The sequence below is a fragment of the Copidosoma floridanum genome, unplaced genomic scaffold (genome assembly GCF_036245765.1).
Source record: "Copidosoma floridanum isolate Cflo_tuat_1 unplaced genomic scaffold, Cflo_Japanese_pri ptg000025l, whole genome shotgun sequence".
NCBI lineage: Eukaryota > Metazoa > Arthropoda > Insecta > Hymenoptera > Encyrtidae > Copidosoma > Copidosoma floridanum.
In genome coordinates this window covers 5,662,624-5,687,329 of record NW_028321902.1, presented here as the reverse complement: position 1 = coordinate 5,687,329, position 24,706 = coordinate 5,662,624, and the positions used below count along the sequence as shown (strand labels likewise).

At 40.8% G+C, this 24,706-nt stretch overlaps 3 protein-coding genes across 3 annotated transcripts in view; 2 read left to right on the top strand and 1 right to left on the bottom strand.

The window, feature by feature from the left end:
• Window positions 1-7,325, top strand: part of LOC106642696 (uncharacterized) — a 28,176-nt gene extending 20,851 nt beyond the window's left edge. The window contains exons 13-16 of the mRNA XM_089595543.1: window positions 49-625; window positions 730-1,578; window positions 2,376-3,969; window positions 4,068-7,325. Coding sequence (XP_089451669.1) covers window positions 49-625; window positions 730-1,578; window positions 2,376-3,969; window positions 4,068-4,908 — 3,861 coding nt within the window. The 3' untranslated portion in view covers window positions 4,909-7,325. The remainder of the gene's footprint in view (window positions 1-48; window positions 626-729; window positions 1,579-2,375; window positions 3,970-4,067) is intronic.
• A 680-nt stretch (window positions 7,326-8,005) lies between these two features.
• LOC106642697 (translation initiation factor eIF2 assembly protein) lies at window positions 8,006-9,461 on the bottom strand. Its single transcript, XM_014357545.2, has 6 exons — window positions 9,180-9,461; window positions 8,995-9,099; window positions 8,691-8,916; window positions 8,496-8,618; window positions 8,161-8,423; window positions 8,006-8,089 (listed from the first exon to the last, which is right to left on the bottom strand). The coding sequence occupies exons 1-6, from the start codon at window positions 9,402-9,404 to the stop codon at window positions 8,036-8,038; spliced, it is 996 nt and encodes a 331-aa protein (XP_014213031.2). The 5' UTR covers window positions 9,405-9,461; the 3' UTR covers window positions 8,006-8,035.
• Window positions 9,462-9,832: 371 nt separating this feature from the next.
• LOC106642673 (membrane-associated guanylate kinase, WW and PDZ domain-containing protein 1) lies at window positions 9,833-24,665 on the top strand. Its single transcript, XM_089595544.1, has 13 exons — window positions 9,833-10,519; window positions 17,144-17,222; window positions 17,834-18,149; window positions 18,231-18,450; window positions 18,521-19,200; window positions 19,291-20,388; window positions 20,468-20,615; window positions 20,694-21,068; window positions 21,158-21,361; window positions 21,450-21,527; window positions 21,597-21,767; window positions 21,858-21,992; window positions 23,214-24,665. The coding sequence occupies exons 2-13, from the start codon at window positions 17,174-17,176 to the stop codon at window positions 23,364-23,366; spliced, it is 3,627 nt and encodes a 1,208-aa protein (XP_089451670.1). The 5' UTR covers window positions 9,833-10,519; window positions 17,144-17,173; the 3' UTR covers window positions 23,367-24,665.
• The last annotated feature ends 41 nt before the right edge of the window (window positions 24,666-24,706 follow it).

Genomic DNA, 24,706 nt, shown 5'->3' with positions numbered 1-24,706 from the left:
TGATGAAATGTTTTTAACGCGCATCTCTTTGGTCTTGTTGCGCAACAGGCAAGTTCTCAAGTGGCAGTGAAAACGCCACCGATGCCTAAAACAACCCAGCAGAAGCCCCAAGAGGATCCCGAGACGACGCAGAGGATATACGCGATCTTGGGCCAGTACGCGGAACAATTGCGCAACTCGCCGGATTTAAACAATAAGCCAGCACCGCGCAGACGCTCGAACCCACCCACGAATCCCAATCAGACATCCAAGCGCAAAAAGTCTGGCTCTGGCAAATCAAAGTCATCGTCAGGTCAGACTCCCGAGCCGAGCCCCAGCGCTGACGACCCTTCCCGTACCACGGGCAGCGAGGATTCGAGCGGAGGCGGTGCTGGCAGCGGTATCATCAGTGGGACTAGTGGCTCTGGGTTGATGCACATCCAGGACAGCCCGTCGGCTAGCTTTTCCGCGTGCGAGGAGACCCTCGCTGGTGGTAGCAACAACAACAGCCAAAGCGGTACCAACGATAATGCTACCCTTGGAAACCCGAATGACTCGAGAACGTCAAATACGACGAGCGATTCGAACGACGGCGTTGATGTAACCACCAAGAGGCGGAACATCATATTTTCCGAATCGAGTACAGGTGAGTTGGGTTTCTCATGTTTTCATTTTTGCCCAGTCTTTTAAATGTTGGTCCTAGCTTTAACTATTCGAAACAAAAACAACAAAAAAAAAAATTATTACCAGGCGTAGCAAACCATGCGCGAGCCGTAATCGTCCAGGAAGCAGCGGTGCAGTCGAAAAGTATGGGCGAAGCTCTAGCCTCGGTTACGGGCAAAATGACAACGGGAACGGCGGTTCTCGTGTCAGGTACGAACTTCATGCTCCCGATGAACTTTGTTAAAAGCGGCCAGCAAATCACCGTAGTCTCGGGTGGCTCGAAACTCCTCGCGGCTGTTCCCGCCGTTCGCTCGAGCACCGGCGCCTCGGGCGCCGTGTCCAACACTTTCGTCCTCCAGTCGCTGCTCAATCAGGCCAACAAGGTCATACAGCAGCAACATCAGAAACAGCAGCAACAAGCGAAACTGGCCCAGACGAGCCAGATCATTATACCCCAGGCTGGGAGCGTGGTGAGGTTCGCGAGTGAGGAGCTTGGCGGCGACAAGTTCGACGATTCGAGCAAGTCGGGCGTCGAGGCAAAGTCGCCGACGATCGGGCTGCTCCAGCACTCGGGCGTCATCACGACCAACCCCAATATCGGCCAGAGGATCTTCAATTCCTCGGTCGTGAAGCTGCCCGCGAAGGTCGATAGCGCTCAGCAGACGCAACAAGTCGTGTGTCTGGCGACGCCAGCGATCAAGGAGGCGCTAGCCGATACGAATCAGAAGGCGGCAACGATCGCGCTGGCGTTCGCGTCGACTAATGCGGTTGACGGCTTGGCTCTGCATAAAAAGCCAAAACCCGACGACATTCGTACGGCTGTCGAGGAGACGACCAGGCCGATTGTTGTTAATCAGAAAGATAACTCCGAGCAATCGGTGGTTGTCGTCGCTGGTGTGAGAGCTGATTCGCACAGTCAATGCGATGCCAGTGTCGGTAAGGAGGCCGACCAAGAGCTTGTCGATTGCGTTCTTTGTTTGTTGTTTTGGTTTTTTTTTAGTGTTCTTTATCTGCACTCTTCGTTTATTTTTTATTCCCCCCCCCCCTCCCCCTCACTCGTAGTTGTATTAATTGTGGCTCCAATCACTTTACAGGTGGTTTTTTCTTCTTCTTCAATGTGTAATTAATACGTTAGCGCATCACTGGCTTGTCACTTATTTATTTATTTTTTATTTGTTTTCTTACAGCTTTTTGTTTGCGGTCGATATAACACGGAGTTTGCATCAGTTCGTTTTATTACTTTATTTGCATGCCATTTTACAGATCTACGAATGCAGCTTATATCGATTTTCGGTGCATAACATTTGTGGTTTATAATTTTTATTTGATATTAATACTTCGTATTTATAAGTAATACTATATTTTTAACCGACACCGTATGGGTATCAAATAATGCTTCAAAATTGTGTCTTTTTTTCTAGATTTTTTTTTTTTTAATCCAGTATAATATTAAGCTTTAAATTAATAGCTTGCATAACTATAAGATAATTGGACATATTTTGTTGGAAAACAAAAAATTACAATAATGTCATCGATTATCTTTGTAAATAAAAATATTTGCAGTGTGAAATTTGAAGTGCGTAGAAAAATTTAAGTAGAAAAATGTTTTCCCGTATTATTTTAGTAGTCGTTAAGTAATTTAACGGTAATTGGTGTTAGCATCGAATCTAAGTTTTACGAGACTTCGCAGAGCAAAGTGTATAATCCAATGTTTTCTCCATCTCCTTTTCCAGAAGCTTCGTTGGGCCACGAATCGACGTCACTAGTCGCTGCGACAGTACCGGCAACATCCAGCCCAGTAGCGGCAAACTCGTCGGCAAGTCTAGATGCCACCTCGCAGTTTCTCATAGGCGGTGGTCCAAGTAGCTCTGATAGCCAAGAGTCGGCCTCGTCAACGGTGCCAAGCTTAGCTCTGGAGAACAGCAGTTTGGACGAAAGCGCAAAGGTGGAAAACGGATTGTTGTGCGGCAACGCACGGCTGCAGGAGGCCTGGGATCCCTGCGAGGAACGGAAAACTGGTGAGTCGTCGCCCGACACCACGCCCTGGCGCTACATCCCCACAAATTGTGCCACGATGGAGGTGGACCAGCAGCTCAAGGTACTCGGTAGCGACTCGGCCGGCACATCGATGAACAACAGCGTGCTACAGATAATCGATAAAGGACAGGGTGTCGAAATGTCGAGCAGTGGCGTCTTGACAGCGGGGACGACAATGACAACGTCGACAACGACGACGACGACATCGACGACGTTAACAACGAAAAAGTACTTCCACGTTGGCATCAACAATTCTGTCGTCGAGCCGTACCAGGGAACAAAATTCACTGCGATAGCGAAAGGTCCAAAGGTGTCGCAACAGCAGCAGACGGCAAGCCCGAGGACAGCCGCTGAGCAGGAGAATCAGCAGAGATTGATGGAGCGCAAACAACAGATGATCGAGCGCGAGCTGAGGCTGCAGAAAAGCTTGAGCGAAGAATGCGAAGACCTGGGGGTCGACGAACCCAGCACGAGTGACCTCTTTCCCGAGGCCGATCTGCAGCTGTTTGATGCAAATCACTCACCTGCCTACGATCACTTGTCCCAGGAAGCTACCTGCAGCCAGAGCCTAAACAGCTCCACTGGACCCAAGTCCTACGGCAACACAAATGTATCGTTCTTCAAGTCGCTGGATCCCGTTGTGACCTCGAGTGCTGGTAGTAGGGGCGCGAGTCCGGTAACGGCAGCCATTCCGGCAGTCGCTGCCTCGACCGTCGAGCTGAAGAGGAAACCGCAGCAGAGGCGACCTGCCAGGCCGAAGGCTGAAAATACCGCCAAGCGAAACAAGCGTAGCTTAGATTCCGCCGACCACCGCGGCACAACCATGGCTAAACAGCTGAGGCTGAGCTTGGACGACGCATCCAACAGTTACTCCGATCTCTCGCAACTCTCCCCAGCCGTCGTCAACAACGATCTTGTGCCAAAGACTGAGAAAAATAACGTTGATAAAAATCGCGATGACAGGCCTAGTAGCAGCAGTAGCAACAGCAGCATCAGTAGCAACAACAACAACAGCAGGCCGATTGTCCTGGACGCGTCGTCTCGATCGATTGTTGGGGAAGTGGCTAGGCGTGCGGTACTTGGATGTAACAACGCTGTTTCCTCGACGGCAGTTAGTTCTGGAGAGGAGGACGAGAGCTTGACTCTGCTGGAGGATACCGCTGCCAATAACGTGACTATTCCGTCGCCGCTGTCGCCCATCGCTGGGCCATTGCTCATGACGCACAGATACACGTATTCCAACAGCAAAAAGCGGAGCCTGCCTGTCCGACGGGCCAGCGACTTTTTCAAGTAAGTACATGTTACGTGCTAATATTTTATTCGGCGATTTCATTTTGTTATTTTTTTTTTTTTTTTTTTTATTCAATTTTCTTTCTTTTTACGATTAGTGATACGAAATCAACGAACCTTAACTGGGGTAGCCCAACGTCGGAGCGAACGCGATCGAGCTCCGACGACGAGATGAACGACGAGGAAGAAAACGATGAGACGAGCTTAACCAAGTCCTTTGTTTCGAATTTAGAGCTCGATGGAACGGAAAATTCTAGCATCGGCAATGGTTTAGGACCCGTGAGTTCTGCGAGACCGGCGCCATCGGTGAAGGTAACACCCGTCGATCACGCCATTTATCCGGTTAAAAAGAAGACACTGTCGATGCGAAGAATCACCTTTAATCACCGAGAATCAAAGCTGAGCAGCGTTATAACCGCCAATTCTGCAACCAAAAGATTGAAAACCATCATGCCGGGAGTATCGGCAACTCTAACACCAGCCACGACCACCACGAGCGAGAATGAGTCGTCGAGTCCGGTGCCCGCAGCTGATAAAATATACGACATGAACCCGTCGGACGACGAAGCCTTGGCGACAGCGGCTATCGGTAACTCTAGGTTCAGTGGAACAGCTAGCCCGATAGATCACTGCTCCACCGCTCGCAGATCAAGCTTACGGGGACACGTGAAAAAGGGCTGTGGCTGCTGCAATGGCTCGCCAGAACGGGCCAAGCCTAAAAAAATTATGATGACTAAACAGCCGCAAGTACAGCAGCTGCAGCCTGATGGGAGTGCAGCGGGAGCTACTGTTCCTGTGACGCCGACCGCTAAATTGAAGAAAGCTCCGGTGAAGCAGCTGCAGCAGCAGCAGCAACAGCACCACCACCTGCCAAATCAGCAGCAGCAGCAACAACCACACCAACAACAGCAGACCAAACAGCCTACGAAAAAAAGGTAGTCTTAGCCTCAACGTGTCCGCTGCTACTACTGTAGATTCTCCCTTGTTCGCGAGACTCGTTACTGCTTTCTCGTTGAGGCTTCTTTGGTATCACGGCGGCAAGTCTCTGTTTTCTGGTCGTTCTTGTGGAGCTTTCCATCACCTTTTTTTGTGAAAGCAACGCATCTCGTTAGTTTATTTGAGGATGCCTGTTTTTCGGCTTTCGGTGACCTTTGCATTTTCAAAGATTCTTACCGATGAATACCTCAAAGTGTTTAATACTTGGCATCGTATTGTGAAGCTTCGATTATTTAATGGATATACTTGTTAATCAACCATGTAAATCTGTCTTTACGCAAATGTATATCAGAAGCGTATTTACACTGTTATCTATTGAATTCTTAAAAAGCATTAAACACTTTTTTTTATTCTATCAAAAAAATAGCAATGTCATCGTTGCAAAGTTTTTAAAAACAGCATTACTCGTATCACCTAGAATCATGTCTCTCCTTGATACTTTGATGTAAAGGATCTCCAGTGTACATAGAAAAAATATTAATGAATCGTGTAAGACGTAAATTCATTTAATGACGATTAAATGAAAATCTTGGAAAGAGTTAGAAAAAATCAGTAGAAACGAAAATTTTTAAACTATACATACATTTAAAAAAATCTAGGCTTACGTACGTATGTGTATACAGTCATAAATTATTATAAATAAATGCGCGCTAGTGCGTCATCCTTTTAAAAAGTAAAACCAAGTTTAGGTGTTGAACGATTTATTAAGCATTTAGGCGACAATTAAACGAGAACAGTCGACAAATAGTACGAAACTTTCTCAGAATATAGTTAACATTAACTTGTGAGCGACATGTAAAACATAATTTTGTATGTATCGTGAAAAAAAGTTTTGTTACTAATTCATTTTATTAGTAATTAGATTATTTTTTTGTGAGTTATAATATTTATTGAAAAAAGCTGGTTTTGTAAAATGAGAACTATTTAAATGTCAAAGTATTCTTGACATGATTGGACATAATGAACTTGTATGCTTTGTCTTTCATAGAGAACGAAGAGAATAACTGAATGTGTTTCAAGATATATAAATGCAATCTAGTCAAAGGGATGAGTGTTGAGAAACTGCTAATTTGATGTGTATCCATGCATATGCAGGCAAGTTCAAGATTTATTTAATAATTCGTACAAACGAAAATATACGTAGATAGATAGAATATGTTGTTTCGTTATTGAGGGATGAATCGAAAAATTTGAGCTTACATAATTCTCAGCCCTTTTCTAAAATCACAATATCTTGCTGTAATGACATTTCTTCAGACAAGAATTGTCAGGAGTATATTGGTAGCCATTCAACGAGGATTTCATTAGCCTTTACGATGATGATGATGATGATAGCAAGTGGTCTCTTGTGTGTATTATGTGGTAAAGATTGAATTTCGTTATTTTTATATACCGACTTTTTTCAGTTTTTTTTCGTTAATGCTAAGAAAACGGAAAAGAATTAGCTTCAACCTCTAACTGCATCACAAGTTATTCTTTTTTCTGTTATATCGAGATTATTTAATTTATTTGATTCTATTATACTTAACTTTTCTCTCTTATTATAATTTTTATTTAATTTTTTTTTTCTATCTTCTCTTTGATTATGTGTAAATAAAAAAAAACTTGTTGTTCATAAGAAAAAAAATCACTGCTCTAATTTTGCAGTGACTTTTTTTCTATTAGAAGTATTGCAGTTTGTGTACTTTGTATGTCTTGAAAGAATCGTGATCCATTATGTACAAATAAATCAAGTTTAACAACATAATGTATATTAATTTATAAAAAAAGCTAGTTGTGACTACATTAAAAAAAATTTTCATTTCTTAATTTTTATTGTTGTGTAGGAGTTATTTGAGACTCTTAATTTATTTTTCACCCCTGCGTTAGCGCCCTCACGTGCAAAATATTAAAAAAAGAAAAGAAAAAAAAATCCAATTTAATGGAATACGAAAAATTAGTAAAGTATGAGTAGCGGCTCCTGTGAAAATCTTCCTGTATATTGTCAGTGTATAAATTTCTGCGTTGAAATCGCTACTTTATAAAAGCTATACCGAGGAAACAAGATGAAAAAACATTTTAAGAAATGCAGATTTGTAGACTTGTATTTTTGAGATTAAAAAAAAAAAAAAAAAACGACTTTGTTCTACGAGTGATTGAAAAATTTTCTGTCAGTGAAATTAGCGAGGCCTTTGTCGCGAACTTTAGTCGTACCAAGCGCATTTAAGAAGAAAAAAAAGGGCCATGAGAAAAAAATGTAGGGTCGACAATTGTGTAATAAACAAATTTTTGCTAAAGAGCCGTGATGCATTTCTTTGAAAAGGCAAAAAAAATTTACTCATTTCAATGGCAAACTGAAAATAAATAAATAAAAAAAAAAAATTAAAAAAAAAAAACAAGTTTTCCAAAGTTAGCTTCAGGTACTTAAGCTGCTTAAATGCTGTTAATAAAGAAAATAATGTAACTTAAGGAGTTTTTTGTAACGTATGTTTGTTAAGGCTAAAGTTTTGTCACTTAATACAAAAGTTATTACAGAATAAAATTGAAATAAAGCAGTAAAACATAGTATACATACATATAAATAAATGAATGTGTATATTTATACATACACACAAGAAACTTTACCAGTATTCGAAAAAAGCGCTATACGTTGTACCGTAGTTCAACTTTCAATATTTCTAATGAAAGAAGCAAAAAAGCTACGTCGTCGCATATGTGAAAGAAAGGGGTTGTTCTTCGAGCGCTATTTATTTATTTGTCGTTTAGCACAAAAAAAAAAATGATAAAAGTTGTATCAAGAGTAGTGAGCGAGCAAAAGGTTTGAAAAAAGAAATTTGAACAGGTGCAGCATATTGTAAATATAAGACATATTTTATACATGAAAAATAAAACAAAAACGCGTCGCTCGGTGGACAAATGAAAACAAAATTGAGATGTCGACGAGGAATACTGCAATATTACGTAATAATTCTTTCAAGCGATAGATTATAGTGTTTAATCGTTTTATGTAATGTAACAATAGAGAAAAAAATGAAGGGTATTGGCAGAATAAAATTGAAAATTCTGTATTTAAATAATTTATTTATTTTTGTCAACTATTTCGTTCATCATCACTGTCGCCTTCCTTTTCTTGTTCCTCAACTTCCTAAAAATTAAAATTGAAATATCGTGGTAAACAACTTTTTTTTAAATATAAAAAAATTTTCGAACCATTACTTTTCTTAAGGCTTCTATGACAGACATTCCGCCCATGGACTGGAAAAATTCGTTTATTTCCTGCGGTACACACACATGTCCTGAATACTTGGTTGGTTGAATTCCCATATCTTCAGCAATAAATCTGAATTCGGGTTTTTCTCTTATGTCACTGTGTAGTTCTTCCAATGTAAAGAGAGTTCTTTCAGTGGCCGATTTATCCAACAATCCAAAATCTAATATTTTTACCTTGTCTTTTTTTATTCTTATGACATCGAAAGTATCTGAAAAAAAAATCATTGCAAAATAAAAACTACTCAGAGTATGCATTAAATAAAAAAGTAAATTGCGCTTACAATCACGAAGTGAGAACTTGTTTTTTATTTTTTCTGTGAATAAGCTCTTGATGTCTCTTTGAATGTCATATTTTTCTGTTTCAATGTGTTTGTAGTATTGAGACGTGTCCCTTTGACAAATGCCTGTAACAACATCAGAATAAAGCATTTGACTCCCGCTTGCAGGATTTTCAAAACAAACACCAACGCACTTACCAACCAATTCTTGGTTTATAACGAAACACCGGAATTCCGAGCAGGGGTCTATGTCACGCCATTTCTTCAAAATCAGGCAGGGTTTCAATAAGTTTTCCGTTTGATCGTCACAGCTGCTTACGAAGCTAAGGTCACGAGATATTCTGTCTGAGCCCTTCAGAAGTAAATAAACATCCTCCAGGGAACAGCATTTTAAAGTTTTCGTGGACAACATCCAAGCAGCATCCTAAAAAGTAAAGAACCAGCAAATTACGCACTCGTTGCGTCATTATTACGTATTCGGTGTAATTATACAATCACTTACCGAGGGAGTGCTCCAGTTGGTCTTGATAAAAACAGCTCCAAAGTCATCTATCACCTCTTGGATTTGTTTACTAAAGTCTGGGAATGTGGGTTGCACAGTGACATCCTACGATCAGATGGTCGACATCAAAACAAATACAACGTAAGATTCAGAAAAACAAACTTTTTAAAAATACTATACTTCACCTCGTCCACTTCGTCGTTGCAGATAGCAGATCCATCCGACCACTCGGAATCTTTGGCCAAATTAACGTTACTCGCCGCCTCGACTGGTAGCAAAAAGGCATCGTGCTCCACGTACTTCAACACGTCATTGGGTAAACTTAGAATCACGGCCTCGACGGCATTTTTACTGAATAACGGATACCACTGGCAAAACGAACAGGCCGTTCGAGCACCTTCAATTTTCATAACTAAGAACGTAGGTATTCGCTAAACTTTAGAAAATTTTTGAGTATACCTAATCACTCGTATGCGCTCCGAAAAGATATGTGAGGAAAATAAACATTCCCCCACCTCGTGTCTGGTCAAGATTCGATTGGAACTCGATCGCTTCATGCTTCGATACATCGAATACAGTTCGAGATTGACAGTCACAAGAAAATGAGTCGAAAAATACATATATAATAATCACAGTAACGAAATTGTAACGTGACGGTCAATCTCGAACGGAATTCAGTGTATCGAAGAGCTGAATCGATTGACATACTTGATAAGAATCGAATCTCGATGTTCAACGACACAACACACTATCATTATAGTAACAACAATAACAATGTATGATACTTGTACGAGAGAGAAAAAGAGAGTTTCGCAGTTATACTTGCAATACTTGCAATCGAGTCGCGCACTCGTACGCTTTAGTGGGCGACGTATGGTTAATGGCGTGACTCCATTATCAAATTACCATACGCCATGGGTCTCGATACTCGATGTAATCTTATCCTCATATTTATAGATTATTAATAAATTTTAATAATACATCAATTATTACATGCATATAAGTGCAACTCACAGTGTCGAACATATATGCAGAAAAAGAAAGGTGGGGGGAGAGACGCGGGCGCGAGTGCATATATGTGCACACCAGAGAGTATACCTATACCTATATACATACGGGGGCACTTTGGAGTTTCGGAGCAAGCATCAGTTATATTACAGTGTGTACAGTGCGTGTGGTGTTGTAGTAACGTGCAGTAGTGTGTGCACTAGGAGCCAAGAAAGAAGAGTGGAGGGCCCTAGCATCTTATTGATGAGCATCTCCAGGGTGATTCATTCCTTCGGCATTTGTCCGTCCCCTCGTCACCATCATCTCTCGTTATTTTATTTTATTTTATTTTTTTTTGTTTTTTGTTAAATGTGCATTGTGGTGCGTTGCACAGTGCATATGTGTGCAGTATTGAGTATGCAGAGGTGAAGAAACAGGATAAACAACATTAAATCGCTTGTAAGGAGTCAAGACGATGACGACGACGACGACGAGGGTCTGCAGCAGCCGATCGAAGGAAACTCTGCAGCAGCGCGAGGTGCACCTCATAATTATTATAGTTTTTTTTTTTATATAATTTTTATATAGTCATCCGTATGTACTTACAAATACTTGATTATTGTTACCAGAACGGCATACGCGTATACTTATAACACACACGTACAAGTACTTATACGTGTAAGGTACTACAAACATTCCAGAGAGTCGTCTTCTCTTCTTTTTTTGATTTATGCGTTTTTTCACTCCTCTCCTTCATCCTTTACTCACTTCTTTCGTATTCTACTGCACTCAGTATTTCACATCTTCGTGGTAGAGCTTTTACAACTTGTTTTTCCACTTTTTTTTTTTTTTTCTTTCCGTTTGGTTTTTCCAAATTTACTGCAGTTGCAAGAGAGTACAAGATTTTTTGTATTGTTTCCTTTTGTTTTTCTTATCAGCACTTGAAAGAAAAAAAAAAAAGCCGAAGGTTCTTCATAAAATTGAAATTCTAGTACTTGTTATTCTTTTAAAGTATTGATTATTGAAAGCTGTACTTTACACACATCGATCGGCTTAAAAACGAACACGAACGGATCAAAATCGGGAGCTTGCAGTTAGTATTAAAAATCGAACCCAAAGACCAAAATGAAAAAAAAAGCGTGAGAAGAGAGGAAAAAAATGTTTCTAAACTTGGAAGAAAAAACAAAAAACAAAAAAAAAACAGTAAAATAGAGGATACATGAAGTGTTCTTTTTCTCTCTCGCGCGCGCGCATAAAAAGTACATGCATTCGCACAATACACGCGGTTCTTTTACGTTTTTCTTCGCGTGGTATATTACGAGAGGGAGTCTATGGGAGAAAAAGATAAAAGGAGAGCCTCCTCCTCCTCCTCTCTCGTTTCCTCTTTTATATATTCCCTTCTTCGCGAGAGGGTATATATTACACATATACGTGTCCTCTGATGCTGATGGGGCTTTGCACGATGTATATTTTACCGGGTAGCAAAAGCAGCAGCATCCATCAGCACCAGGGCCAAAGAATTAAATTTTCGAGTATTCAACCTTTTTTTTTTATTAAGTGTGGGGGACAAGAAATAAAAGAGAGAGAGAGAACCGTCGAGCACAGCCGAGCAGATGTTTCTTCGGCGGAAGCGTGTCTGTTTCTCTCTTTTTCGCTTACACGTATACTTGCTGTCGTCTATTTTTTTTTTTTTTTTTTTTTTTTTTTTATCGTCGGGTAATAATACAGTTGCTCGCGATATACGTGGGTATGTTTTATTTTGCCTACACCCACGTTCAGATACAATCAACAGGTGTCTCTATGCATGCTCCAATTTACTCGTATACCTTTATATGTACGTTTACGTTAAAGCTGTCTTGGACGAAAGATGAAATTTCATTGACGTGACGCGTGTGTCGAAAGAAATAAATTAATACCAGACTCGTTGGATGAAAAATAAGTAAGACTGAAAGACGGATACAACGACCAGTAAATATCAGCCACACAGCACGGCGCCTTTCCTTTTCCCGTGCATATGTATATGAGTATAATACGTATATAGGTGGGTACACCGTATAGTAGATTTTCCAACACTATGCAGCATATACTTATGCACAAGCTGCAAAAAAAAAGGGGTTAGACCCAGAGACCAGATGTTTTTACCCCCATCGCTATATAGTGTTTATACACCTTCTCCTCTGCGTGTGCACCTATATATGCATACATATGCACGTGCATTAATTAGTCGCGCAGATGCCCCTTTGTGTAATGCTATGTACCATTTAGTGTTGCATAAGTGTACTTCCGCAGGTATATACTGTACTTTCCAATTTGTTCGGAGGTACTAATCTGTCGCTGAACATGAAAAAAAAAATTTTTTTTGATGACGAGAATTGAGTTTATACATGTAAGTACTGCAGAAATAAGTAGAAGAGCGACTCGGTTTATTTTGAAAAGTTTTCTAAACCATATCTCGTACTTACCTGCGTTTAAATATATATATATATAGCTGCAAGGGGGTGGAGGAAAAAAAAACTGAAACAAAGACGGTATTGATTCATTCATGCGTTGGTTCATTCACTTATAAATAAAAAAAAGGCGTCTGTGAGTGTACTTCCGAGAGAGCTACAGCTGCCTTTTAAAATTTACGTGTATATACTTGGGATATACTTTCTTTCTCCCTGTCACACGTGTGCGTGTGTTTTTTTTGCAGCAGCAGCTGCGGTTGTGTATACATATATACAACGACGACGAGAGTCCTCTCACGCTATATAATACTCGTTTGATATGAGCATATAAGTGTATACCCGATGGAAAGTCGAGAGTTTTCGAAAACGGGCACAGAGTCGCGTCCGAAGTAATTATATCGTCGCTTTTCGCTCCTTATAGAGAGGAAGAAAAAAAAAAAAAGGACCATAATATGTACAATGGAATGAAATGAAAAAAGTGTCCCGTGAAAAGGGAGCGAATTGAGCCTATTGGATCAATTGGGCGATGGTTCGAGGAGCTGTCAAGTATACACACAACTTACGTGCCTTAAATTGGATTAAAAGGTGGTTAGTGGAAAAAAAGAGGGAAGGGCTATTAAACTGGCTGACCTCATTGGAAACAAAACAAAAAAAAAAAAAAAAATTGTAGAAGCGACGAATTAGCCGGAGGACATTGCCGAGTTGGTAATTGATGGGTCATTTTGTGGGTACAGCAAGTGGTTTTTTTTTTTTTTTTTTCAATGCATCCGAGGATTCTTTTGTTACTACTCCAATAAACAATTGTCCTAACGAACGTTAAGAAAATGTGGAATATTTCATACAACAATTATAAAATGCTTTCAGACATCAGCATTTGTTTATAACATAAATCAGAATGATTTTTTCTACGAATCAATGAGGGCAGGGGGGTATTGTGTCCTAATCTAAGTAATTACCAGCTTTTATTTTTATTAACACTCAATTATACTAGGCGTGGAAAAAAATTCTCGATCGCAGCAAACGATGCCAACGAAGCCATATTATAATTTTGTGCGAAATACGCGTGATTCGAACATTTGATCCAATCGTTAAAAAAAACCCGCACATCTGTATAACCGAGCAAAAGTTGGAAAAGTACGGAGAGAAAAAATGGCAAAGAAGAAACAAAAGGAGAATCGTAACGGAGGTTCAATCTCTCCCCCGCACGCGCTTTTTTTTTTTCTCACACTCGCGCGTGTAACATATATATACTTAGGTACGCGTGTACATATTTTACCACCTGAACTATACCTGCAGGTATATGTACTACTACTTCACGCACACTTGGAGGGTATATTTTTCATTCTTTTTCTTCTTCTACCTAAGTAAGATAGCTTCCGTATACCTACTTACCCGTGAACTCTCTCGTGGTCGTTGTCGTTAAGTACATAACGTACACCATATTATACCCGACGTTACAACAATACACTCTCCCTTTTCCAGTCTGAGAATTTTTTCTTTTTCCCCCCCCCCCCGTCAGCTGTTTAATTCCCCTCGCGTTTCGCGAGACTCTTGTACTTACTGTAATTCACGTGTATATGTATACATAATTAACACAATGACTATACATGATATTACACATCTACGCGACGAGTTAGCTGTACTTTGCGCGGTACTTTATATACATTTTTCATATCGCAATAAAAGGGGACATAATAATATATATATGTACTCATACGCGTGTAATGTAAGACGAGATGTTTACATGATGGCAAATGGCGTGAAGTTTTCCGGGTTTATGGTGTATTGTATTGTACAATAGCTTGGGTCATGATGTTTGAAATAGCTCAATCTTTGCTCTCGTTTTGGAGGACAAAATTTCGTTAGCTCCATCATGATTTACGGTAATTTTTTTTTTTTTTTTTCTTTTAACCGATGGTTGACCAATTTTGATGGATGACAAGACGCTTCAATCAATTAAAAAATAAAAATATATTTCCGTGGGCGGGTCAAAAAGGTATATTATATACGTATCGCTGATACGAAGCGGTCAGGCTTCTTTTTACGGGGGTTTTCGAAATTGCCGGAGAAAATTTTCGTTTTGCCGAATAGAAAGTCCTGCCGCTGCAGAGAGACTCTTTTTTTACACATCACACGCGCGTGTGTAAAGCGAAAGGTATATACATACTCACGCCTTCTCCTTTTCGCCCATATAACATACAATCACAGATTTAGCACAGAGAGAGAGAGAGAGAATTGGGTTGTGTGGGGCATATAGTGTTTTCATCTCACGTGTGCTCGGGGCGCTCGATCGATCTATTTTCATTCTTTGGGCACATGTATACACGTTTGGTAAGTACTTTGGTACTCTCTCTCTCTCTCTCGGGTGTTTTTTTTTTTTTTTTTTCAACAATCCAAGAATAAAAGAGAGTCGAAATAAAAACGAAGCGTGTGATTGTTTTTTCCTAACTCGTTTACGTAACGGCCGATAATCGAGCGATTGTTCGAAAGGAACTATTATATATACGATGATTACACTGAGACAGAAAAAAAATTATAGAGAAATTCCAGCAAAATATTAACATTCTGCACTGTAAATCGGATGCAAGCTAGAAAAAAAGGGAAAAAATTATTATGTTTAATATTATAAAAAATTATTGTTTTGACAGTAATAATTATGGTTTGAATAGTAAAAATTACCATGCTGGAAGAGTAAAATTTATCAACCGATTCTTTTAAGGTTTACTGTTCCAGTATGATAATATGACTATTCTAACCACAATTTTTTTTAATCACTCGAACAAATAATAAACAATGTCTAATAAATCGAAAACAATAAAAATATTTTCCCTTTTTTCGCCAACTTGCAACCGATTTACAGCGCAAAATGGTAATCTTCATTCGAATTACTCATATTTTTATATGATAACTCTTATAAATTTCATCCAGAGAAAGAGAGCAAAGAGAGAAACTGGACGTATTGTCAAAACAATCCCATCATCATTGAACGAAGAAATATTAAATTACTCTCCTCGCGTTTCCTCTCTTCCCGCGATGATGGCACCGAGATAAGTATACGGGGCGGCCAAGGGGAAGAGAGACATTACGCTAATAACCCAACGCCGAGCATTTCAAGATTACCTTCGCGGAACGCTGCATCTTCCTCTTTGCTTCCCGGTACATCCCGTGCAACGGGCGTTAATAAATACAAGTCTTCTTCGTTACGTGTAAGAATATTGGGTGACGGAGGGATCATTTTTTTTTTTCTTTTTCTAGAGCACGTAGCCTATATACTATCATTGTTTCGTCGCGCGTATATAATACGTATTACCTATATATAAACACTGCGGCTTATGTATAATATTGTTGTGGCAAAGTTATGTGGGGCAAACTGCGATAATGAGTTTATGCGATTTATCCGTGTAACACGAGCTTGTATACGTATGCATATATAGGAGAAAGAAGCAACTGGACCGCGGGTAATTTATTATTGTTACTGTGCGAAAGAAAATCGATGTAACGACTAGTATAATGGTGTATTTATTTTTCTTTTCGGCTTGTTCGGAGATCAACCAAAATTCACGTGATGATGAAGAAAAATTTTCACCTGAACAGTTCGAAGTAAACAATCTTTCGAAACTATAGATTATACTTTGGAAGAGGATTTTTTACTTTCAGTGAAAAGTCGATAGTTTTGGATGGTTTCATGCGAAAACCCGTTAAAAACCACTATTTTGATTTTTCAACACTACATCATACCTTTACAACGTGTTAACGTGTGCAGAGTAGATTAAACGAGTGAAAACGTTTTTTATTTGTTCTCGTTTCGATCAACATCTTTTTTAAATCGTTCGGTGATTGACATTTTTTAAAAATGCTAATCTATCAAGAATCGCATGAGCTTTCTTGGATTAGCTTTTTATAGGATTATCGTAGTTATTTAAGTGTACATTTGTTTTTTTTTTTTTTGCCATTTACCTAATACCGAAAAATACTGATTCTCGTAAACACACGTATTGCGATGATGTGCATCTTTATCGCTTTGTGGGTCGAAAAATATCAAAAAAATGCCTGCTGATTCCCGATAGTTTGATTAATCATACTTGTAAATTTCGTCCTGTTGGTTGTAATATTCACCCTCGATACCACACATTCCAACGAATATTTTTTTGATTCGAAGAAATTTCTTTTCTCTCCCATGCATACATTTATGTTATAATTGTATCAGGCATATTTGGCCAATCGCATAAATGCACGTAATATACTTGTAGCTTTCAAACAAAAGTCCCCGAGCGTTATATATATACCGTTATACCATATCTTACTTCATGGTGTACACGTGCATCGTATGTACTACATAAAAACATGAAGGTGTATATATATATATTACAGTATACGTATGATCTCTAGAACTACTCCGTATACGTATTATGTACAAAGGGGGCAATGCGATTTCTCTCATGTATACCCGAGTATCGCGTTTCCATAAGCGACAAGTACACGTTAGACCCGCACGGAATCGCCGTTCGTGCGTTCATAAGCAAGTAAGACGAACTCCCCTTCTTCCTCCTCCTTTTCACCGATGTCACGATGCAGTTCGCTATCGTATACCCAAGTATCGGTAATGAAAAAAAGCGCGCAACGTGGGTACGATGATATGAACTTTTGGAAATACATATCTGATGGTAAATCTTTCGTTTAACGTCATTTTTTTTTTTTTTTTTTTCATAACGCAGGTACCTCGGGAAAGATGAAAAACCGACAGTATGGCCTCAAAGTCTGACAACTCCGCATCCATGGACGACAATAACGATGGTGAGTTTGGCGTTGCAACTTTTTTTTTTTTATGTTGTTTACAAAACTTTATTTGTTTTATTGTCACGTCGTGCAAACCCACGAAATTCGAGAGCCACACGTGTGCCGATCGTCTTTATCTCTAAGCGCGTATACACACAAACTCGCTATTGTAAAATATAAAGTCGCGCACTTGTGTACATCATATACGTTTTTATCCGCGTGTATACGTATGTATATATATACGCGCGCTTTTATCAACTTATTCGTGTTTTATGTGCACACATATTAGCGGCTCAACAAAAACGGCCTTCAATCGAGCGCAGCGGAAAATTTCGAGCGCCTCTTTGTGCGACTGATGGATTTTTACGGCCCCTCGGCTTGAAATATTATTCAAAGGCAAAAAAAAAAAAAAATAAATAACGATTACACCCCTCCCCGACCTCGAGAGACGCGGGACCGTTAAAATCGAAAGGGGGAGAGCCTCTTTTGATCCGCGTCAATCTGCGGCTCTTCATTTTGAGTTCGACGTGTCCCGCGGACGTACACATATTATATACTTGCACACATCGTAATTAGTTTGCTTTGATTTTTCAAGAAATCGTTGTAATCTCATTTTTCTCGTTTTACAGCCGACAGTATGAGCAAAGAGCTGGGCATCGGCGCCGAGGACTCGGACGCCTCCAGCGGCGCCCAGCACCACCACAACCTGCACCAGCAAAGCTCCAAGCAGCGAGTGCCCCCGACTTACGTGTACAGTCCAAGCTCGGATCCCGAGAGCAGTTCGCGGAGCAACGGCGAGGGTGGCCCGAACGATGACGGGGAGCCGCGGCACCACAGGCTCGGCTACCGCGGTGCCGGGGTCCCGCCCACCGAGGACCAGCTCGGCCCGCTGCCCCACAACTGGGAAAAGGCCTACACGGACCACGGCGAGGTCTACTTCATCGAGTACGTCCTATATACTATTAGCCATGACTGATACAATGTGGAATATAATAATATAGTGTATGCATATATTTCCATCCTCAGTCACAACACGGGCACGTCGCACTGGCTGGACCCGAGGCTCTCCAAGTTCCAGAAGCGCTCGCTCGAGGAGTGCTGCGACGACGAGTTGCCCTACGGCTGGGAAAAGATCGACGACAACCTTTACGGCACGTACTTCATCGACCACGTGAACCGGCGCACTCAGTACGAGAACCCGGTGATACAGGCCAAGCGCGCCCTCCAGCAGCAGCAAAACAACCTGGTGCGTGTGTGTATCATCATTACATTGTCGTGTTGGTGCTGATTTTCCTTGCGTTACGTTATTAAAACAGGCACACCACCAGCAGCAGAACGCGATGGGTGAGGGGAAGAGTCCGATGTTTACGCGTAATCCCGATGCTTTGAAGGGCCAGCGCATTAGAACGAGTCTGGTGAAGAGCTCGAGAGGTCTGGGCTTTACGATCGTGGGCGGTGACGACAATGTGCAGGAGTTCCTGCAGATCAAGAGCGTCGTGCCCAACGGGCCGGCCTGGCTCGATGGCAAACTGCACACGGGCGACGTTTTGGTTTACGTGAACGACATATGCGTGCTTGGCTTCTCGCACAACGAGATGGTCAACGTGTTCAAGTCCATAGGTAGCGGGGAGACCGTGGCTTTGGAGGTGTGTCGGGGCTACCCGCTGCCCTTCGATCCGAACGACCCCAACACCGAGGTCGTTACGACCATCGCGGTCAACGCGCCGGACATTCTCACCGAGGAGTCGAGCCTCTACATGGACCTCGAGCGCTCGGCTATGAGGGCTAGCGAGCGCTTCGACTTTCTCGACTCGACGTCCTTCATGCCCGTGCACCCGGCTCAGCAGAACGGCGACAACCTCACGACCACGGCGTCCGTTAACTCGATGCCGGACCTCTGCATATCCGAGAAGCTCAACTCCATGGGCCCGATCAAGAGGCCCAGCAGCACCGACATCCTGTTGATGGACAGCGTCGGTGATCGCTCTCACCCCCTGTAAGCCACTTTTTTTCATTCCTCTACTATAATAATAATAATACGTAAGCGGTTTCTTATTGTTTTTTTTTTTTTTTTTCTACCTTCAAGTGGTCACGACGACGCTTCTTCGCCCGTGCCCGCGAAGCCGCCAGAGTTCCTGAGCATACCGATCGTTAAGGGAATCACCGGCTTTGGTTTCACGATCGCGGACTCGGCGCACGGCCAGAAGGTTAAAAAGATCCTGGACCGGGATCGGTGCAAGAACCTCATGGAGGGCGACATACTGATCAACATCAACGACGTCAACGTGAGGAACATGTGCCACGCCGAGGTCGTGCAGGTGCTGAAAGACTGCTGTCGGGACCAGGAGGCCCTGATACATGTACAGAGATCGGCCAGCAAGTCGCCCAAGTCCCCGTTGCAGGACAAGGACTGCCTGAAGGACTTTAAGGACAAAGCGGTCTTTGATTTTTATCGTAGCAAGACGCCCACGGCCGATATTTACAGTACGCAGCAGAAGGCGATAGTGCCACAGAGGCCGAAGACGCCGCTGATCGACACCCGGAACTCAAAGACCATGTCGCCACTGCCACCTTCGGCGTCTTCGCAGCAGCAGCAACATCACGAACAGCTTCGACAGACGTCGGTGGATTGCGTGGATAACGAGGTGCAAAACGCGCTCGACAACAGGTACAAGTACAACCAGGACTACGGGCACCCGATCTACGGCTACACCGCGGAGATGCCATACAAACCGAACGTCTCGCATCTGGTGGACAGTTTCAACGCCATGAACCTATCCGGCATGGAAATGGAGGACTCGCTGGCGCGCAAGTGGCTGGCGAACAACGACAAGTTAAACTACAGCAACGACGTCTACTCGATTGATGTGGCCCAACAGCAGCAGCTCAATCACCATCACCACCAGCCTCCGCCACCGCCACCACCACCGCCGCTGCCCTCCCAGCACGCAAAGCAAAACGGTATTCACGGACCACCTATGGCCGCTAATGATTATTACAAGGACATTTACGCGCTGCAGTCGCCCACGCAGTCACAATTTGACGGCGAACACGCGGATTACGGCTCGTACGTGGCGATGATCGGCCAAGAGCAGAATGTCGACACCGGGGAGATTTGGGACAAGCGCAAGGAGTCGACGAGCTTCGAACACGAGCAGCCGCACTCGAGCTCCATTATGCCGAGGTATGGATGATAACAAAATAATTTATTCTTGCCGAGATAAAGTTATCAATGGTTTTTCACTAAACGCTCTGTAATACAGGTATGTGCCTTACGGTGCGGACGTTGGAAATGACCTAATGTGTCCGTCGATCCCCGACATCGAGTGGATCGAAACTCTGGTGACGCTCGTGAGGCAGGACAGTGGTTTTGGCTTCCGAATAGTTGGTGGTACCGAGGAGGGTTCCCAGGTACGTGATAATATCCACATGTTCTCAGGCTAATTGTTTAAGAACGCACACTTTTACTTGAAACTTTGTGCTCAACAGTGCAACAACGGTATGGCCTCTACGCTTGGCCAACAGGTGTCAGTGGGCCATATAGTACCGGGTGGCGCGGCCGACCTGGACGGCCGTCTCAATACAGGTGACTTCATTATGTCCGTCGATGGTGAGAGCGTCATGAACTCGTCCCACCACCGAGTCGTGCAATTGATGATCTCGGCCGCGCAAAATGGACGAGTTACTCTGGGTATCAGGAGGCGTATTTCCCTTCACGACCACCACCATCATTACCTTCAACAACAGCAGCAAAGACAACAACAGCAGCAGCAGCAGCAGCAGCAGATGCAGGATCAAATGCAGTCGTCGTCGTCCTTGTCCTACAACTGCCGGATCATGGGACACGTGCAGTATCCTTACGAAGTGAGTACCTCTGATTTCCAAATAAGGGCAAGTTTATCGGTTGGATGTGATATATCTATGATTTTTTTCTGTTTTGTTTTATAAAAAAGGTTACGGTAACTCGAATGGAAAACGAAGGCTTTGGCTTTGTGATAATATCGTCGGTGAATAAGGCAGGCTCGACGATCGGACGGATAATCGAAGGCTCACCTGCCGAACGCTGCGCCAGACTCAACGTTGGGGACCACATCCTAGCCGTGAATCACGTTGACATCACCAATGCTTGCCACAAGGATATCGTGAATCTCATTAAGGTAATTTTGTACTGGTATACTATAAAAAAACATCGCAAATTTTTTCCAAATTCATAAGTAAATTGCTTTTTGCGTGAACCACCTCAAGGACTCTGGTTACTCGGTCACGCTGACTATTGGCTATCCACTCGACGACTGCTGTAGCAATGCGTCTTTATCGCAAAAGGTAAATATATCGTTATACCTGTTTATTAAAAACTTTTGAACGACGATTAACCCATGTGGCGAATTTCAGGATGAAATGATTGGAGACGGAGACGGTGGGCAGTACCATGCGGTGGAATTGACAAGAGGCACACGGGGCTTTGGTTTCAGCATCCGAGGTGGTCGAGAATTCCAAAACATGCCTCTTTTCGTCTTGCAGATAGCCGAGAACGGCCCTGCCTCTATCGACAATAGATTGAGAGTAAGAAAACTCAAAAGTGAATTTTGCGGCAAAAAAAACAATTCAGGTTTTGTTTGTTAACTCATGACCATTCCGTATTGATTATTGCAGGTGGGTGACCAGATAATCGAGATAAATAGCATCAATACCAAAAACATGACTCACACAGAGGCTATCGAGATTATAAGAAACGGTGGGCCGACGGTCCGGCTGTTGGTTCGCCGGGGCTGCCAGATGCCATCAGTGGTAGGTGCTCCATCACATCTGTACGACATGAACATTTAAAACAAAAGTCCAGCAACAAGTGACAATAGCTAACACGCCAATTAATAATCATCTCTCTTCATCAATCTTTACCATCGTTGTCTTTCATCCCCATTGATATTTTTTTTCTTGACTTTTGAAACGCATGATGTTGAGAAACTTTTTTTTGTACATCACACTCAGCGAGCGTGTAAATAATCATACAGTCATTTCACATCTACGTCTTTTGTTTGCATTTTTAACGTCGACATACACGAATAGACTTTCAAGTTTTTTTGATAATAAGTATATTAAAGTTTGCGAGTAAGTAAGACGTTATACACAGATTCAAATATGAATCGTAAAAAAAAAGATAGCCAAGAAAAAAGACAAGCATCGCAACTTTTTCTTTCTCAATAGCTATTGTTCTCGATTAGTCTTGGCGCTCAACTAATTTTATTATATCCCGATCGCATGACGACATCAACTAATACATTTTAACTTGCGAAAAGAAAAATGAATTCCAAAAGAGACGCAAGAATAATTGCTATTGACAATAAAAGATTGCTTTCGACCCATCCTTTCACATATTCTCTTTTTTTTACTAGTTTCGTCGTCGCATAGAACCATCTTTTGTGCATTTATATAAAGTATACACAACAATAATTATTAATAACGATAATAATGATGATAATAATAATATTAATATTCTTTCGACTAACACGTGTGATAAAGAAGTGAGTAATCATTGTGCCTTGCGCGTGTTCTTGTTGTAATTGAATTAACATTTGATAATACCACTGCGCCTTTTTAATTGCGTAATCATAAGTGTTTTTTTGTATCCATAACGTGTAAATTGTATATGTATATTAAAAATAAAATAATAAAAGGTGTATCAAACTGTGAAAAAGTTTCTTCGATGAGCCGAGATATTTTTTCATGTATACATGTTTTAACGAGCTTATAGCGTATTAGTTAGTTATGAAAATGTTTAATAAAAACTGCATAAAGGTTATTGAAGTGTAAAAAGCATGTATGTATTACAAAATCAAATTGAACTTGTCAAGGAAACTTTTTCCAAAAAAGTACTGCATCCACGAAAAGCTTGACCATTAAAAGCATTAAAAAAAAAAAAAAAAAAAAAAAAAAAAAAAAAAAAAAAAAAAAAAAAAAAACTGTTGACGATGGTAAAAGTCGAATATATTCTTAAATTTACATTTATAGAGTAACGCCGAACTCGAGCAAGCGAATCTTAATATGACGGCTGAGGGTACGAGGCCTGGAATAATAATACAGACACTCGAGCGACCGTTGAAAAAAAATCGGCTCTCCCTGTCGCTCGACTGTTGCTGCTCATCTCAGAGCAGGCAGATGTGATTCTTATAACTCTTTTTATTGCATTTACCTAACGAATCTTCACTCTCTTATCTATTTTTGTTTTTCGTTAATTTTTTTAATTTTTTTTTTTTTTAAGTAAGAATTACGGGGAAACTAACACCTATGTGCTCTTCTTTCATGTGAATAAGGGATTGAAAAGAGTATGACGTTGGACGTGTACATCTAATCGTTTACAAAGGGTAATTGACATTTTCAACTAGTGATTGTAGGAAAAGACTTTTTTTAATTTTAATTAGCGAATTCGGGTGCGAACGTTACATAGATGGAATTGATCAAAGAGGAATTTATACATCGATAAGTTTAAGTAGTAAATGAGCTGCATTCTTTTGTAATGTAATATAAAACAATGTGCTATACTTTTATTTTTGAAGTTTTTTGTAAAAGCAAAGGGGTGATGTATAGGGGACCAAATAATATCTATTTTTTCCTCTTTTCAATACAAAATTTTGACGTATATTTTTTTTCAAAATGCTTTTATTTTACCATAAATAATTTGTAATTTTTACACCACGCGAATATCCCTGCAATGTCTGTGCACTAAAAAAAAACTTTTTTTACACCAAGAATTTTAAAATTCTCTCCATTCGGCCGTCACCAAAGAATGCAGTCATTGTAAATTTTTAAAATTAAAGATCTTTTTAATCATCGATGCAAATTGAATATCAACTACATAGGGATGCAAGAATATTTTTTACCTTATGTTCTTATATCTCTATGGTAAATTATACTGTTAACGACCATGAAGAACAATTAAGAGCTTATAATAATAGTTTTTAAGATTTTAATAAAAGTAAGTTTTACCGCACATACTGGAGTAATATTATCAAATAAAACTGTTAATCTTCCTTGCTATATAATGCAGAATTTTTATTTTTATACGAAAAAAAAAAGATTTAACTAGTTGATTGAAAAAAAAGCATTTTAAGCTAACACCTTGACGTATTGTAATGTCTTATGTAGGCAATTGTGTGCATAAAAAGGCACATTTTTATAACTTGTAAGCAAGTAAAATTATAGGAATTGTATTACCTTTTAATGTATTTTCGACCAATTTTTAAAGTGACTCTCCAATCAGCTGGTGTTCGCCGAAAATGTTTTCTAGACTTAAATAAACCAGTGTAACAAATCATTGTAAATACATCATAAAATCTCTCTTTACACAATATAAATAAAAACAAAAAACAAAAAATAATAATAAAAAAAAAATAAATAACGGCGATTGTAAAATGCTTATTCTTGTACTTTGATGTTACAAGCGAGAAAGCATATTTAATTTGAGAAAGAATAAAATATATACAAGTTGATAATAATATTAGGAC